The sequence below is a fragment of the Pteropus medius genome, unplaced genomic scaffold (assembly GCF_902729225.1).
Source record: "Pteropus medius unplaced genomic scaffold, Ma_sr-lr_union100, whole genome shotgun sequence".
Classification (NCBI taxonomy): domain Eukaryota; kingdom Metazoa; phylum Chordata; class Mammalia; order Chiroptera; family Pteropodidae; genus Pteropus; species Pteropus medius.
Window position 1 is genome coordinate 126,791 of NW_024349142.1, and position 18,733 is coordinate 145,523.

General features: G+C 47.7%; 1 protein-coding gene across 11 annotated transcripts in view; it reads right to left on the minus strand.

Moving 5' to 3' along the window:
• Positions 1–7,283: 7,283 nt before the first annotated feature.
• The window catches only part of LOC120617018 (zinc finger protein 501-like), a 39,967-nt gene continuing 28,517 nt past the window's right edge, over positions 7,284–18,733 (minus strand). For 4 of the 11 annotated variants that reach the window (XM_039880576.1, XM_039880575.1, XM_039880574.1 and 1 more), the window contains 4 exons: positions 12,743–12,781; positions 12,174–12,289; positions 11,312–11,438; positions 7,284–10,193 (listed from right to left, as the gene is read on the minus strand). In XM_039880576.1, the coding sequence (XP_039736510.1) occupies positions 8,860–10,193; positions 11,312–11,438; positions 12,174–12,245 (1,533 nt within the window). In that variant the 5' untranslated portion in view covers positions 12,246–12,289; positions 12,743–12,781 and the 3' untranslated portion in view covers positions 7,284–8,859. The remainder of the gene's footprint in view (positions 10,194–11,311; positions 11,439–12,173; positions 12,290–12,742; positions 12,782–18,733) is intronic. The other 7 variants (XM_039880580.1, XM_039880581.1, XM_039880579.1 and 4 more) reach the window with 2 other exon arrangements.

Consider the following 18,733-nt stretch of genomic DNA (forward strand, 5'->3'; position numbering starts at 1 on the left):
CCGAAGCATGTGGCAGGGCTGTAGGCCGCGTTCGACCAATGCAGCCACTCCCGCTGTGTCTACCAGGGGCTTCCTGTTCACCGGTTGATGTGGCGCCTGCGCTCTCCCAGGCTGGGCTTAAGCTGCGCCAGGGGATGGACGGAAGTAATATGAAGGGCGGCCTGCCTGCAACCCTTCACCTCTCCTCCACGCCCAGCTGGGCGAGAGACGCGCTCCAAGGCACGCCGGGACTAGATGTGGGCGTACCGCGGACGCGCCGTCGCCGCCCGGTGATCCAGATCCATCCAACTGACAATCGCGCAGGTTCTCGAGCGCCCTCTGGCGGCCACTTCTATATACGTGGTTTCCTCTCTTTGGGGCTCCGGGAACATCCATCCGTAAGGGATGGGATTTGGCCCAGGTGCCTGAGGCAAAGTTCCAGGACACTGGCGGCACTAGGAGGGTCATCATGGTCATGCATGGCGCTGCAACCGTTCACTGGAGATTGTATCTGCAGAGGTTTGGGCTGACCACAGTTCCAGAAGAAAGTGGTGTGACCATAGCTGCAACTCAGTCCGAGTGTTAGGGCTTCCCGGGCACGTCGACCAGCAGTGATGCCCTTCCGCCCGCAGGAGCCAAACGGGATTCCGCAGAGAACGGGAGAGGATGGGCCGCATCCGAACTCAAGCCCGCTGTAGAGCTGGAGGCCAGACCAAGCCATCGACCTTCCACGGTCTCTTGTGAGGCCCTGTCGTCGGAGGCCCCTCCATAGAATTTTTTCAAGTCTGCATTCAGAGACATGGATGGATTGAGCCCCGCCCGCAAGAGTGGCAGGCGAGAGCGGACCTGGCCTTCCCAGCTCCAGTCCCCTCGGCCGCCAAGCTCCAGAGTCCACTAGATGGCCCCGGGAGCCCCAAGAGCAGGTGGGTGGGGCTGGTGGACGGGCTGCAGTTCCAAAAGGCTGCCACGACCTGTGGACTGGCTCGCTCAGCAAGCGAGCCTGAAACTGATATTTTCTGCTTCCAGGTACATAGGAGAGGACTATGTGGTGAATGTGGCTGAAGAGGTCGAGGTTGGCTTTCCAGGCTTTCCAGGTCCTGCGAGTTCCACCGTGACCCGAAACCAAACCCTGCCCCTGCTCCGAATATTCGGCCTGGACCTGCGCTCGGGCTTTCTTAAGCCGGGGACTCTTACCCTGGTGCTGTCTAGATACCGGCACCTAAGAGCAGCAGGGTGCCACCACCCCATGCACTTCCTGCAGCAGGTACCTGGTGTGATCACTCTGCAACTTCACTCTGCAGGCTCTGGACCGTGTGTCAGGTGTCCTGTTGTCATTTACTGACCTCACTTGAGAAAAAGGGGGATGGTGGTGATGATGCAGCTCTTTTGGTTGCTGTCCACCCAGTATCCCCTCTCGGCTTCCTGTACTCCCCCTGGCCGGGCCAAACCCACGGAGACCGGGAACAATCGTTTTGCCCATGGCCCCTCCCACCTGGGCGGGGCAAGCAATGCTCTCCAATGTGGGCCTGGTCAATATTGGGCGACCTGGCAGCTAACGCTGCATCCGGGTCCTTCCTGCTGACTTTCTCACGAGTTGTTGAGCGCTACCTGGTGGCTGCTTTGTTTCCTGCTTCAGGGAAAATTGGAAAGGTATATGACTTGGCCACAGTGTGCGTGGAAGAGTCCCAGGAGGCCGGTGGCTCTATAAGAAATTTCCAGGCCTTTCTTGGCCATTGGTGTGTCATCATCCATTTGCTAGATATGGAGTCAAAGATATGTGGGGCAATGGCCTTTGCCTCGACTCACCATGCATGTGTAGGGGCTGCCCAAACTGTTACACAAGCACCTGTCAGTGCCCTTCTGCCCACGGGAGCCAAGTGGGGCTGCCGTTATAGGGTAATGGAGTTGGCCCCGTCATCAGGCGCAGTAAATTTTCCACCTGAAATTGGTATTTTCTGTCACCAGATATGTGGACACGGTCTCCAGTGGCTGTGGAAGAAGAGATTGGCTCTTTGGACATGTAGGCCTGTGGAGTTCACCACTACTTCATGGCCAGCTTTGTTCTTGCTGGTGGAACTTGCCTGCGTGGGCCTGTACGCTGGATCTCTTGTGTTCAGGTCCCGGACAGTGGCACTGCCTCTGGTCTCCAGAATCGAGTGGTGGCACTATTGTCACCCAGTGTGCTATACACCACAGGTATCTTGTGGGGCTGTGACGACCCCACCACGTGGAACTTCGTGTTGCTGGTCAGGCATTACCTCCTGAGATTTTCAGCAGTTCTTCTCTGAGAAAAAGGGGTGGTGAAGCCAACACAACATCTCTAGGCGCTGTGTTCCCTGCTTTCCTCAGGGCTTCCCCAAACAGCTGTGCTCCCTGGGCCTCAACTGCGCCAGAGCAGAGATGGGCGTTCACAATAAGTGGGCTGCCGGGCACTATTTGTTCTGCAGTCCCCTCCTCTCCTGGTGCCAACGGTGACGGTGAGTGGATGGCAGGTTGCAGAGCTGGCAACTTCTCTCTCCCACACTGGGCCTCATGCTCATGGCATTAACGGTTGGCACCCTCAGCAGATGGAATTCCCTGACTCAGTGGTCCCTTGCTAGGCCCTTGGTCATGTCTCCCCGCAAGGGTCAGGTTACCTTGCTGGGCTCTCTGTGGTGTCTCTGGAGGCTCCAGATAGCCCCTTAGCTACCAAGGCCGAGCGCCGACATCCTTTCTGTTCCAGCAACCCTCTCCGGCCACCACAGCAGCGTCTGAGGAATGAGACCTCAGGGAGGGAAGCGCACAATTCCCCCCTCCACCCCCCCACCCGTCGTGAAGACTGACAGTGTGCTCAGTGTGCGGGCTGCGGGAGCAAGCGTGGCGGTTAGGCACTGATGGGAGAAAGGCATCTTCAGACATTGCTGTTTTGCCAATTCTTATGAGTCAACTTTGTGTTTTCATAATGAAAGCACTACTCACAAGCAACCTGAGAACCCTAGTGGAGGGGACAGTCCGAGGCCGCGCGGGCTCCAGACCCCACTGCGGGCATTCAGACAGCCAGGTGCTCCCTGCAGCGCGAGCAGCGGCCCTGCGGTCTGGCCGCCTAAGAGGCCGTGATCAGAAAGGGTGATCTCAGGGCCCCATGACCAGCGCTGAGGCTCACATGGTGTGTGGGCACAGTGCTGTCCTTTGTGGGCGGGGACCGAGCTGCTGGGGCTGGCCCTCTCTTTGCCGCCCAGGGCCACGCCTTTCACGCTGAGTCAGGGGGTCAGCTGGGCCCGCGTCTGGTTCTGCGCCTCTGAGAGTGCGCGCGGTTCTCCACCACTCGCCAAGGCGAGGCCACAGTCCAACCTCGTCCTTGCCACAGGCAGCTCCCTGCTCCCTCGGTCCTGAGTCGCGGTGTAGGGGTGTGCAGGTCATGTTCTCTCGCTCAGGACTGTCCCAGAGATGCGACCCATGAACTGGGATGGTGAGTAAGCCAATGGCCTCACAGCAGGCACGGGAGGCTCAAGGTGCTGTTTCCCAGGTGTCACAGGGCCGCCCTAGTGGTGGTGGGTCCAGGTGAACTGACTGCACTCGAAGCCCTTTTCTGGAACCCCAACTGCAGCCTCACCTGCATGCACCTGGAGTACCCCCCAACCCCCAGAGTGAAACCGGTCTCTCTGGAAGGGGACATGTCGTTTCCGGGCCTCACAGCCTGTAGTGTGCCTGGGGAAGTGCTATGAAACCAATGGAGCCCCCACACAACAGAGCACGACATCGATGTCGGGGCGGGAAAGTTCCAGGATCAGCATAGTCGCCTAGAGCAGACCGCGTTCTGGTGCCACATGACCTATGCTTAGGCCCCTGGGGTGAGACCTGTATCTTTCTTCCATAGACGGCTTTTGTGAGATTTTACATCCCGGCGCCTCCCTCGCCGCCTGCCATCTGGTGCACTCCTTCCAGCTGCGAGCCTGGGGCCACCCTCTGTGCGCGTCACCTCCCAGGCCGCTGTGGCCCCTCGGTGTCTGCTGGAGAGCAGCGCTGTGTGTGGGTGTGCCGTGCCTGCCGATGTGTGTGCCTGAGGGCAAGTCAGTTTGGGCCAGTTGTGTGAACCTGCAAGAGGATCATTTACAGGAGCAGCGGTGACACAGAGCAGTGGGCCCCTCACCGTCTGGTGTAGCCTGGGTTAAGTAAGTCCTCCAACACTGGGGGAAGTGGATGATGGTACCTTTCAGAAGCGGGCAGTACTGAAGTTTTCGTCCTGCATGTGGCGGCAGATGGGGGGGAGGGGGTTAGTGTGGAGGCGAATCCCTCCCATGTCTGTCAAGGTACCAGTGTGGAGAGAGGAGCACACCGGAGGCTGCGTGGTCACGAAGCAACAAGGGGCTCAGTGCCTCACTGCTGCCGCTTCTGTCCCTGTCTCCCCACAGCCTTAGAGTCTCTCTATCTCCATCAATGTGGGTCAAGGGCCGCCTCATCTCTGTGCCTTGAGTGCTGGTTATTCCTCCTCCAGACTGCTGCCCTGTATCCCAGTGCATCTAGGGATATGCTGCTCGGTGGCCCCACAAGAGTCTCTGGGATCAGAACCCTGGGGGCCTTGAGGCCTCTGCTCACACAGAACGCGCTGGATGGTGTGCTGCTGTTGGCTCCTGCAGAGGCACCTACTTTACTCTCCAGAGATGCCTCAGGCTCCCTGCCTCCCTCTGTAGCCTCCATCCTCTGTGGCGAGGGGCTGTGGTTGCCAGGAGGGACAAGCAGGGGCAACGAGAATGGTTTAGACTTGAGAAGTAAGTCCTCCAACACTGGGGGAAGTGGATGATGGTACCTTTCAGAAGCGGGCAGTACTGACGTTTTCGTCCTGCATGTGGCGGCAGACGGGGGGAGGGGGTTAGTGTGGAGGCGAATCCCTCCCATGTCTGTCAAGGTACCAGTGTGGAATCCTAAAGCTGGGCTGCTGGGGTCTGAGGAGCCACAGCTCTCCTCAGATTTCAGCTCCCACGCAGTGGCGCGACCACTGAAACTCAAGTTGTGACAATAGTTTCCACGCACTTCCCCAGGTGACAATCAGTTGCCCCTGAGTGGTGGGGAATGTTCTGTCACCTGCTCTAGCAGGGTGGTTGTTGGGTGGATTTGGCTGAATACTGGACCCTCACTGCCTAGGTGCAGCCCTGGTGCTGCCACCCATTGGACAGAAGCTGACTTGCAGTTAGTATGGTTCTGGTGATCACCAGAGTTACCTAGTTGAGGATATGCTAACTCTGATGGTCGTTGGTGCCAATTCAACACCAACACGAATCACCAATTTGTCATACTGGTTCATGGGAAACCAGTTCAGTTAAAAAAGCAGGGGAGGCTGCTAGGAGGAGGTGGCCCATTGAGGTCCCCCTCTACTCCAATCCAGGAACCAGTCTTCAGGGGAAATGGAAAGTGCCCTCTCTGAGTCAGATGACAGCTGACTTACATAAGGAGAGAAGTCCCTGTCCCCTAGTCCTTGATGGGTCTGTCCTCATGCAAATGAGAATGCCAAATCCTCAGTTTGATTGGACCAAATAGCACTGTCTGAGGTCAGAATGGAGCTGCTCTGATTGGTTGTGAAGATGCTAATTGGGGATAAAGATGCACAGCTCTGATTGGATGGGGAGAGCCTCAGTCCTAGGAACTCCTTTGGAAAGGGCTGGCTCAGATGGCAGGAACACAGTGCAGGAGACGGCCACCTTACTACAGGCTGCTTCTCCCTGAAGTGCAGCTTGTCTGAGAAGCCTGTGTAGAAAATGGCTGGCTGCTTAGGCTCTGCTTTTAAATTTGAGCCCTGTTAGTCACCAAGACCTTCTTAGTGTAGGTATCTTATTGCTCAGGTCCAGAGAATGACTGGATGCCAAGTAGCCAATGTTAGTATCTAAAATCCCAGTAACCACCACCCCTCTTTGGTAAAGTAAAATCAAGGGAGATAGCACCTGCAGTGTCCCCAGTCCTGTTTAGGCTCTGGCTCTAAATTGTAACAACCCACCTGTCACAGAGATTAGAGAAATATTATTCCTTTGGATCAAGGCAAAATAGCTACCAGTGAGGATAATCCATATTAGGTACATTTAGGATAAAATGTAACATTTAGAACTAACGAATGGTGCTATTAAGTCCACTCTTCAATGGGCTTTATTCCTGCCTTATATATATATATAAAGGGTGAGGTTTCCCCATAATCTCTTTAGCAGATTACCTTCTGAGGTGCAATCATCATGTTCACTAGTTTCATGCTATATAATTCAGTAATAAAATTTCTACCACAGTGGAAATTTTCTGCCTTGGGAGAGTTTAATCATTTCCCCAACAATGATGTCAGCATGTCAAACAGTATCAGAGAAATCTAACAGAAACCTAATAAGCGACATCCTAATAGGGTAGTTAAATGACCCTAGTAACTTCCAACAAACTGTAAGGGTAAAAAAAGCTTATGAAACACACTTGCATACTGATTGCAACAAAGTTGATTTTAAAAAGCAAATGTCATCCTCCCACAATGTCTGCTTCCTCACTCCTGGACCTTGTGGGTGGCACCTTACAAATTAGCAAAAAGATTGCAAGTGTGGTGTATATTTTGAGGTGAGTTGGCCTGATCCCAAGTGTTTGTATAAGAGGCAGAGAGATATTATAGAAGAAAGGCAATGTGATATGACTGAAACAGGATGCTGTACTGCTGCATCTGAAAATGAAGCATGTGGTGAACATGAGAAATGGAGCTCTAACAAGGTGAGAGGTGAACCTACAACCTCTCCCCAAAGACTCTCTGTCCCTATTACATACATACAACCCCGGATTTTACCACTGAAGGGTACTCCTGAATCAGCCAAATAAAAAAATGACAGAGACTACCTGGCAGCTTCCTTCCAGTTGTCTTCCCCCAGTGGAGTCACATACTTTAAGTAGCATTACTGTTAAGCAACCCACCAAACCTTGCTGGATTTTCTCTTCATATCTACATGCAGACAGCCTCTGTGGCCAACACCTTAGTTACTTTGTCTATAGATCTCATTTATCAGTATGAACTGTCTGGAATGTGGCCAAAGCCCATGAGCAGCAAAGACTTGTAACTTTTATAAAGAATGTTTCAAGGGCTTTTAGAGGTGTTTATGTCCTGGCAAGTGTCAAACCTTCCCTTAGAGGCTGGACAAGTCATGCCAGCTGACTTACTGCACAAGGATACTTTGTCCCTAATTGCCCTACTACATTTGGGGACTGTCATGTCCAGCAAGGATGGAGAGCCGTGATGGAGAATAAGTGATGAAGGGAGGACTTGAAGTTTTAAAAGGGTGTGTGGTGTGAGAGCAGAAACAATTGAAACATGCTTCCAGGATTTAGAAACATTTATTCCACTCAGCAAAGTAAAAGCATGGAATTACACTGGAACACTGGACAACATTCATTACTAAGAACTTGCAAAATAGCATGAGCATGTCTTCGTGATAATAAATCATTAATTAGGAAAGTGCACTTTTTAAAAACCCTTTAAAACCCTAGAGTACACCAATCTTTGGTATGGTATGGCCATTTAAAAAGTGTGTAAGTGGTAAGATTTAGAGGCACTGGAACTTTCTATGCCCTTGTTTGGGAATGGGGTACAGCCATTCTTGGCAAAAGTACCTTGGACTCACTCAGGCTTACACTAGTTCCCGCTGAAACACTCTAGGGCTTTTGTGTACATGTAAGCTTATTGGTGACAGCCAAACTGCAAGCAAACCACACATCTAAGCAGACAGAATATTTTTTATTAATAAACATTCCATGAAAAAGCAACTGAAGACACAATTTAAGAAAACAAAAATCAAAGTAAACTTGTTGCTCAGGGATGCAGGGAGAAAGGGATCGAGATTGTGGGTGCTATGTTCAACAAACTGCACACTACACAATAAAATTTTAACAGAAATGGATGGTTCATGTGAAAGTCTATTTTCCCAACTCATAATGCTCTGCCAAAGACGCTGGAACTACAGGGATTGGGTTTCTGCTCTCGCCTACCCCATCTTTCCCCACGGTTCTGGTGTAGCTATGGCCTGGAGAGATGCTAGGCATTATTGTAGCTCCCCAGGATTTTGGCAAAAACCTAAAGCTGAGAAACAGAACAACATCCCATGTAGAATTAGTCCACTTCCTGTCCAAGTGTTTCTATTTCCACCTGACGTACAGGTTAGCTAATTTTGTAGCAAGATATGAGGACCTTGTGACACACAGGCCTTAGAGAACAACTCACCAATGCTGGGGCAACACACTGGTCGTTTCTCTCTGCTTTCATCTCAGGGTGAGCTTGTGATCCATAAAATGGTGGTGACCCATTTTTAACCCTAATTTGGGAAGTGTGGATCCTGCTTTGCTCCCGCATGTTTTTCTGACACTGAAAGCCCGGGCCTGCTGTCATCCACGATTAGTCTTATCTCAGGCCAAAAAGGGGAGCAAAATTAGTGTCTGCTATGTGAGACTATATCCCCACTGAGGCACAGTTTTGAGACAGCCACACAAGCTGTTCAACTGTTCTCAACCTAATGATATCCATGAACAGAAACCCCAACATGTAAGGGGGCTTGAAGTCTTTCACACAAACTCAGGCAGGGTGACTTGGGACATGAGAAGGTAATGTCTGTATGCCACCAGGATCCTCTGGGTCAGTGGTGCTAGGGCCAGTCCTGGCCAGTTAGATGGAAGAGATGACAATGCCTGGAAGGAGGGAAGAGCACAGAGGTCACTTACCCTGATCACACGGAGGTGACTGATGCACCAAGTGGTGCCGCTTATAGAGCAAGATGGCTTCTACCACAAAACTCTCAGTGACAGAAAGCTGACGAGAGCCTGGAGAAATCTCCTATGAAGCTGGACTCAGAGGCAGTGTCCACATTCCACAGTATGTGACGTTCAACTTCAAGTTGATGCTCAAACATGGGTCTCATGTACCTGCTGCCCCATCACATTCTGTTCCCTGTGAACTTTCTGATGTTGGATGAGGCTGAAGCCTTTTCTACAGTTGCTCCACTCATCAGGTAGGTCTGGCTGGCCCTGAGGGACTGAAGAGCCAGAGCTGTGAGTGAAGCCGTTCCCGCACCTGCCCCACTCTGGGGGCCCATCTCTGACATGGACTTTCTGGTGCTGAGTAAGTTGGGAGCTCAGGCAAGAGAATTCTCTGCATTCCCTGCACTCCTCCTGGCCTCTGTCCCCACTGTGAACTCTCTGGTGTTGAGTGAGGCCAAAATTTTGGCTAAAAACTTTCCCACAGTCGCTGCACTTGTAAGGCCTGGCTCCCGTGTGAACTCTCTGGTGCTTCATGAGAGTGGAGCTCTGGCTAAAGAGTTTCCCACACTCACCACACTCATAAGGCCTTTCGCCAGTGTGAATTCTCTGATGTTTGATCAGGCTGGGGCTTTGGTTAAAGAACTTGCCACATTCACTACACTCATAAGGCCTCGTTCCTGTGTGGACTCTCTGGTGTTTAACGAGGTTGGAGTTGGAGGTAAAAAACTTCCCACACTCACTGCATTTGTAAGGCCGTGACCCACTGTGAAGCCTCTGATGTTCACTAAGGCTGGAGCTCTGGCTAAAGAACTTCCCGCACTCGCTGCACTGGTAAGGCTTCTCTCCCGTGTGGATGCGTTGGTGGCGGACCAGTGTGGGTTTGTTGCTGAACGCTTTCCCACACTCATTGCAGTTGTAAGGCCTCTCTCCTGTGTGAATTCGCTGGTGCTGGACAAGTATGTGTTTGTAGCTGAAGGCTTTCCTGCATTCACTGCACTCATATGGCCTCTCTCCAGTGTGGACTCTCTGATGCTGAGCAAGTCTGTACTTGCGGCAGAAGGCCTTCCCACAGTCACTGCACTGGTACTGCCCATGGTGAGAGGCCTCTGCACCCGCACTGTCCTTGGGTGGCTTCCCCTGGCACCAAAGGCCCAAGGTACTAGTGGAGTCCTTCCCAGCCTTGGAGCACATGGAGGGCTTCTCTGGTGTGTGGGCTACACAGCTCTTCAACCAGGAGGCCTTGTCTGTGTTCCTGCTGGACAGATTCTCTCTACAGTGCTGCTTCTGCAGCCGCTGAAATTTCCCACGTGCCTCCGACAGTTTCTGCCCAGGGTTTGTTCTCAGGTTATCAGCTAGGTGCAGGTCACTTTCCAAGGCCAGGCCACACAGTTTCCAGGGACAGGCCTGTGAAGTATTTTCCTGTGACTCTTCTTCAAAACCATTTTGCTCAGAAGGTGACTCTGTTCCATGCCAAGTACCTGAAAGAGGAACTGCAGGTGAACTTCATGTAAAGTGAGTGCGGAGGCAGCCCCATCACAACCGTGTCATACAACCAAGGTTATAAATCCATGAGATTTCCACAATGAGGGTTCTGGAGGCAGGCTGAGAAAACTTTGTGCAGTATTGGACATGTAAATGTCACAGGATAGGGGTCAGGCAAAAGACACAAGGATGGGCTGCTAGAGGGACATGTGTGTGCTAGGGGGAAAGGTGGGTCCAGGGCCCAGGAGGACCCAACTGCCACTGTAGATGGTGTCTCAAGGGCTATTTTAGGGAGATGCAGACCCCCATGACATGTTGAGTGGAGGAAGAGAGGAAGGGAGTGAATCCTGGGTCAGAAGTCAGAGTGAAAACAAGAGGTGGGCAGAGTGTCAAGAATGGTGAGGGAAGATAATGAGACAGTCCTGGCCTGGGCACCAAAACAGCGCTGGGCGCAGGGCATGGTTCTGACATGCCCTGAGCCCCACCATGTCCACATCCTCCCTGAGATACCAACTGCCAGGCCCACTTTCAGCCCCTCTTGCTGTGCATACAATCTTGTCTACTCTGTCCTGTACCCAGGCTTCTCCCAGCTCCACCTGGATATTATGGGACCTGGAAGAGGCAAGTCCTAAGGGAAAAACAAGATGGAGTCAGCACAGGGTCAGGGCAATCCAACCCCAAAACAACCACAGGGGAAGAAATATCACATTTAGCTCTCTGAGGAGGGTCTCCTAGAAGCCAAACAGCCAGGTGACCTCCAAAAATAGTGTGATCACATTGAGTCCCTGCAATTCCTGCTACACTGAGGCCCCATGAACGTCAGCTAGAAGGAAGAAGACTCTGGAGCACACAGGTGACAGGGGTGTAGGGAGTGGCTAAAGCAGATAGAACCTTTTGTGGGACAGTCTCTCGACCCACAAAAAACAACTGCACTGAAAAAGTCTCAGAGCAGCTGCTACCAGGGATACTGTAAAAAGAGGCACAGGGTACGTGGCCAGCCTTAGTTAGAACCTGCAACAGGGAACCAGGATGTTGCCCAGCTGTGAAAACAATAGAGCCGTCCCTGGAAAACGGGAAAGACAGACAGGCCTGGGGTGGGAGGTGAGGGCCTTACCCAACGACACAGCAAGTGCAAAGACCTCCAGCATCACATCGCGGTACAGGAGCCTCTGAGCCTCATCAAGAAGCCTCCACTCCTCCTGGGAAAAGTAGACAGCCACATCCTCAAAGGTCACAGAGCCCTGTGAGGAGGGGGACAGTTGTGTCCTTAAGCAGTTCTTACTCTAGCCCTACTGACATTTGCTCTCTGACTGCTGGGTCCAACCTAAGCAACAAGGGGCCAGCCTGGGTGCCATCTAAGCTCTGCACCCGAGAGATGGGGCCCCCATCCCTCTCCACACTCTCTAAGAGTCCCTTTCCTTCACAGCCTGAGAGTCCCTGATCATGCCTTCCAGACATGACCAAAGTTGGTCCCATCTTTAACAGCTCCCAGTCTAGGGCCCTGGGGCTCACATTCCTCTTCTGTGTGCACATCATGCACCAGGCTGCATCACACACCTGACCCACAAGGCAGCAGTTCCCAGCCTCCTCACATACCCTCCTGTACGTGGCACTCATACAGTGCCAGGTTGACTTCAACCTTACTCATGACCCTGTGCAGGTCCACACATTCTGGTCCTGTCTTTTACAATCTATGTCCACGTAACAGCCACCTGACACATGAAGTAAGCTAAGCTGATGTTCTGACACCAAAGCCTGGTGTGTGCAGAGCGGCGTTTGAAAGCATCTCCATCCCCCATGAAGACCTGGGCCACCTGCTAGACTTTCCCCTTCCCTAGTGACCAACTAGTCTTGTCTTTGTGACATTCACCACCCTCACCACTTACCTTAGCAAAAAACTGTCTTCCCTTGTCCCCTAATGATAAGGCCACCATGATCTGAACACAGCCCCCTCTATATCAGACCCCAAGTTCCACCTTGGCCCACATGCTGGATGCTGCAGTTTGGTTGTCTCCATCCTGAAGCTTGCCCAGCACTCCAGATTCCATCCAGCTGTGCACTCATCCTCTGTAGTTGGGTGTCTCTGGAACATCTGAGACAACATGGCCAAAACCTCGTTCCTACTATCTCCCTGAAAGGTACTCCCACCACTGATTTGCCATTTTAGTTGATGACACTTTCCATCTTTCCAGTCATCTGTGACTTCTCTGTCACCCTCCACAAGTAAAATGTGGTCAACCCGAGCCCGACTTTCAAAACAAGTCCAAATGCCAAACATTTCTCCCACCTCCTTGGTTCCTATTCTCCCTACTGTGTTCTGCACTAAGGTGGAAGACAGATCACTTTTCTCCTCTCCAAAATGTCCATGGCTGCCAACACTCCGGGCCTGACTCCAGCCCAGAAGTCCTACAACAAACATGCCCATCTCAGTCTCATCTTCCAGTCTGTGTACCTAAGACACTTTGTTCCACTGGTTGCCAAAACAGGAAACTCTGGCCTTGACTTAAAACCTGGGTTTGGGGGTTGCCGGACCCCCAATACTCACCAGTGCAGGGTCCATAAGTGCCTCTGCTGACAGCGGAACCTAGGGAAAGATCAAGGCCATGTCATTTTAATTCCCCCTCAGGAACAGAAGTGTTAAAAGACTTGACATTTTAGGTGACTGGGAAATAAAACATGGAGGAGAGCGGAAGACATGTTATGGAGTTGCGTCAGAATACTCAGTGTGCCAAGTAGTAGCATCCACAAGGCTGCAGTGGCTGGATCCCAATGAGCAGCCAGAAGAGAAACTACAGATGCACTTTAGTGCCCACTGCGGCCTCAAGCAAAAGGAGATCAGAAGCTGCTTCTTTCATGGGAAAAGATCTGTCTCCCCCTCCTTACTCCTTCCCCTCCGCATCATGTCAGAGCTGGGCAGAGGTGGCTAGGAAGCTGCCACCTTTACTTGAGGAAGGGGTACAATGCTGTGAGATCGTGTACTTGCCTCCTCTACCCCACACACCTGGCACAACCCAGTAAATCAAAAACACAATAGAAAAAAGAGGTAGCTCTGGGAATTGTTGGAAAACCAATTCTCCACAGCCTGTAACCGAGGGATACCCACTATCCCCGTGACATTTTCCTTAACTGAAGCGACGTCCCTCCACACAATCCCAGAGCTGCAAACAGTGCTGGGAAGCGAAAAACCTTGTGCCTACAGAACCATCTACTGGAAAATCAAAAGAAGTACCCTCTTGCTGAGTCATTGAGAGCAAAATGGTACCTAAGCAAGAAAAGAGCTCACTATACAACCTGAAATGCCCAGAGAAACATCTAAAGGCATGAACAATCAAGGTAACTTGGGAACACAGAAAGAAAATGAAGACTCCAGAAACCGAACTCAAGTCACGCGAAGACTGTGATTTATATGACAGAATTTGAGATTCTAGTTATGAAGCTCAAGCAGACAAGAGAGATCCCTGAAAGACAAAATTCAATGAGCTCAGGAAGAAAGCTAATGAACAGAAGATTTTACCAAAATCATATAAAAAGACAACCAAACAGAAATTCTGGAGCCGAAGAACTCAATAAATGAGATGAGGAAATGCATCAGAGAAAACATGAGAAACATAGACAGTTGGAAGAAAGAAGGAGTGGGCATGAAGAGAGAAACTTAAAAATGAAAAGAACTCTATGAGAACTATCTGATGCCATGGGCACTAACGATCTTGGGGAAAAAAAAAAACCCTGGACTTTAGAATAGCAGATACTATCAAAAACACCAAATTTTATCAACAAGATCTTTCTCCCAGACACTTTTATTTAACCTGTCAAAAATTAATGACAAAGAAAGAATTCTCAAAGCAGCCAGGAAAAAAATAGACTGTAATCTTCTATAAAGGAAATAGCACTGTTATCAGCAGATTTTTCAGGAGAGGGGGAAGAAAATACTGAAAGAGAACCATCAGCCCAGCAGAATACATTCAAGAAAGTTACCCTTTTAGGTATGAAGGAGAACTCTAAAGGAGAATCAAGGCTTTCCCAAACAAATGGCAGTGGAGAAAATTTACCAGCACGGGACCTGCATTATAAAAAATGTTGAAACAAAAGTATGCAAAACTTTTCAGTAAGATGAATTGACAGAAGCAGAAAATTGCAACTCTACTTCAAAGAACACTGGCATTTAATTTTGATGTAAAGGTGATGGCGGAAATGGGTATTAAAAATAACTAACTACTGCAATTTGTACTGAATGTACATCAGGGAATAATTTGTGACACAGGGAGAAAAAAGGATTGAGCAAATGCAGATAGAGGCACTCAGGAGAAAAAGGACTGTGTATGTAGGAAACATTTTACACAAACCAAATGGTAAACCACAAAACAAAAACCTAGAGCTAGGATATGGAGGAGGAAAAAAAAAAAACAGAAAACCGCCAAACTATAAAAGGCACATGAAGTCATAAAAATAAAAAGATACAGAGTAACCAGAAAACACAAGATATTCCAGGCATTTTAAGTAAGTTCTCACAGAGCCGTAATCATCCTAAATGTAAATGGAATGAAGTCCCCACTGAAAAGGCACAGAGTGTCAGGATGGATGAACAAGATGAACTGCATGTGGCCTGCAGACTCCTCTCAGCTCCAAAGACAAAACAGAGGCTCAAAGTGAAGGGATAGAAGATGAGATTTCATGCAAACGGCATCCTGAGAAAAACACATGTAGCTGTACCTAATATCAGGCTGAAACGAACATTTTATAATGATGAAGGTAACAATTCATCGAGAAGACATGACACTTATCAACAGATATGCACCCAACCTGTACTGACAGACCTAAAGGGAGAAACTGACTTGACTGCCCCCAGAGACAGCAGTGGCTAGATATCCAGACAGAAAGTCAATAAGGAATATTGGCCTTAAATGACACATCAAACCCTATGCACTTCTTAACTGGTATTTTTAGAATTTTCTACACCAAAGTGACAGAATGTACCTTCTCGAAGATAGGCCATATGTTGAAGCAGAACCTAGTCGCAATAAATTTAAGAAGAATGAAACCATACCAAGCATATTTTCCCACCACAAATAGGTGTAGATAAAACAACATACTAGAATGACCAGCTACTGAGTCAAAAGAGATACAAAAAAAAAAAGAGATCAAAAGATGATGATACATAGTGATGAATAAAAAGATGACACAGCAAAATTTGGGGAATGCAACAAAAAAGTGCTACTAAAAGGAAAGTTTACAGACCTGTCTCAAATGAACAATCTAACATTATATACCTTTAAAGAACTGGAAAAAGAATAAATGAAGCTCAAAGTCAGCAGAGAGAAGAAAATAATAAAAATTAGAGCAGAAATAGAGAAAAAAGACAATAGAAAAAATTAAAAAAACAGGTCAACAAAATTCACAAACTTGTGGTTACACTCAAGGAAAGAAAAGAGAAGATTCAAATAAATAAATTCAGGAATAGGAGAAGTTACAAAGAACAAACACCACAGAAAATATACAAAGGACTGCAAGAACACTGTGAAAGGCACTATACCACCAAATTCGATAATCTAGAAAAAATGAACAAATTCTTAGAATACAACTTTTTCAGTCTAACGGATGAAGAAGTGGAAAACCTAGACAGACAGACCGGTCACTAGGAAGGAAACTGAAACAGTCACTAAAACCTCCCAAAGTCCAGGATCTGATGGCTTCACTGGTGAATTCATTCAAAGACAATTTCATATTAATCCTTCTCAACCTCTTCCTAACTCATTTAATAAGGCCAATATTACCCTGATGCCAAAATCTGGTAAAGATGACACAGAAAAGAAACCTATAGACTAATAATATCTCTGATGAATACAGTTGCAAAAATCCTAAACAAAATACTAGCAAATTGAATACAACAAGCAATACATTAAAAACATTACATCATGATCAAGTGGGTTTCATTCTAGGGACACAAGGATGGTTTAACAATAGGCAAATCAATTAATGTGATACACCACATAAACAAAGGATAAAATTCATATGATCATATCAATAGATGCAGAAAAAGCATTTGACAAGATACACCATCCATTTATGATTAAAACATGTAACAAAATGGGTATAAAGGAAAGTACCTCAACATAATAAAGGCCATCATATATGACAAATACTCAGTTAATGGTGAAAAACTAAATGTTTTCCCTCTAAGATCAGGAACAAGACAAGGTTGCCTGCTCTCCTCTCGCCATTGTTATTCAACACAGTACTGGAATCTTCATCAAAATCTCAATGGGATTTTTCATAGAAATAGAACAAAAAAATCAAATTTGTATGAGACTATAAAAGACCCCTAAATAGCCAAAGCAATCCTGAGAAAAAAGAACAAAGCCAGAAGCATCACACTCCCTGACTACAAAGCTACAAGAATGAAATCAGAACCACAGATGAATGAAACAGAATTGAGAGCCCAGGGATAAACTCACAACATACATGGGCAACAAATTTTCAACGAAGGAGCCAAAAACATACAATGGAAAAAGAAAAAGCCTCTTCAATAAAGAGTGTTGGGAAAACTGGAATGCTACATGCAAAAGAATGAAACTGAATTCCTGAGACCATACACAAAAATTAATTCAAACTGGATGAAAGACTTAATATAAGACCTAAAACAATAAAATACGTAGAAGAAAACGCAGGCATTCAACTTATGAACCTTGGTCTCAGAGGGATTTTTGTGAAGTTGACTACAAAGGCAAGGAAAAGAAAAGGAAAAACAAATGGAACTAATCAAACTAAAAAGCTTCACATAGCAAAAGAAACCAACCAAAGAACAAAAAGGCAACAACTGAATAGAAGATATTTCCCAATGATCCCTTCAATGAGGGATCCCTTCCTAAAATCTCTCAAAAGTCCACAAACCCCAACAAGCAGTGGTGGGTCCTGTACCCCTTGCTAAGTGGCCACAAGCCCAGCACAGCTGGCCACTGGTCTCAGTTCACTTTATGGTGCCTACCAGAGGGTCCTAAGCCCAGTGCTAGCAGTAGCAGGCCTGAGTTTGCAGCGCAGCCTCTTCCAAGTGCCTCTAAATCCAGCACAAAAGTGGCAACCAACCATGGAACACATTATAGCTCCCACCAGGTGGTCCCAACCCAGGCACAAATGGCAGGTGACCTTGGCCTGCATCAGGGCACCTCCCAAGAGACCCAGAACCAACCCATCTGGTAGCTGACTTCAGAGTACCACCCAACCAGCTCTGCGAATGACACCTGAAGGACAGACTCAGCAGGCACTAGAGTCCCACTACAACAGACTCTCACTCCATGGGGCCAGCCACACGACCTGTCCACTGTATCTGCAGCTAGCCCTCAGCCAGTAAGCCCAAGGGCCAACATGTGCCAACAATCAAGGCTCAACGACAACAGGAGGGTACACACATACCTCAACATAATAATGGCCATATATGACAAACTCACAACTAACATTATACTCAATGGTGAAAAGCTGAAAGCTTTTTAAGATCAGGAACAAGATTAGAATGTCCACTTTCACCACTTTTATTCAACATAGTATTGGGACTTCTAGCCATAGCAATCAGACAAGAAAAACAAAGGCATCCAAATCAAAATGAAAGAAGTAAAAGTTATTATTTGTAGATGACATGATACTATATAGAGAGAACTCTAAATATTCCACCAAAAAACAATATTCAGTAAAGTAGCAGGATACAAAACTAATATTCAGAAATTGCTTGCATTTTTATACACCAATAACAAATTCTAAAAGAGAAATTAAGAAAACAGTCCCACTTAGAATTGCATCAAAAAGAATAAAATACCTAGAAATAAATTTAACTAGAGATAAAATACCTGTACTCAAAAAACTATAAGGCATTAAAGAAAGAAACTGAAAAAGACCCAAATAAATGGAAACATATACCATGCTCACAAACAGGAAGAATCAACATCATTAAAATCTCCATACCACTACCCAAAGCAATCCACAGATTCAATACAAACCCTATCAAGATACCAATGGCGTTTTTCACAGAACTAGAACAAATAATTCTAAAATTTATATGGAACCAAAAAGACCCCGAATATCTACTCGTGAGAAAGAAGTACAAAGTTGGACGTATCAAGCTTCCCGATATCAAACTATAATAAAAGACATAGTACTACCATAAAAACAGACACATAGATCAATGAAACAGAATAGAGAATCCAGAAATAAACCCATGCCTGTACACTCATTTAATACACGACAAAGGAGGCAAGAATATACAACAGGGTATAGACAGACAGCGTCTTCAATAAATGGTGTTGAGAAAACTGAACAGATACATAGGAAAAAAATGAAACTAGACCACTATCTTACACCATATACAAGAATAAACTCAAAATGGATTAAAGACTTAAGGATAAGACCCCAAACCATAAAACTCCTAGAAGAAATATAAACAGTGAACTCTAACACTGCTCTTAGTAATATTTTTTGGGATATATCTCCTCGGACAAGGGAAATAAAAGAAAAAATAAACAAATGGGTTTATATCAAACTAAAAAGTTAT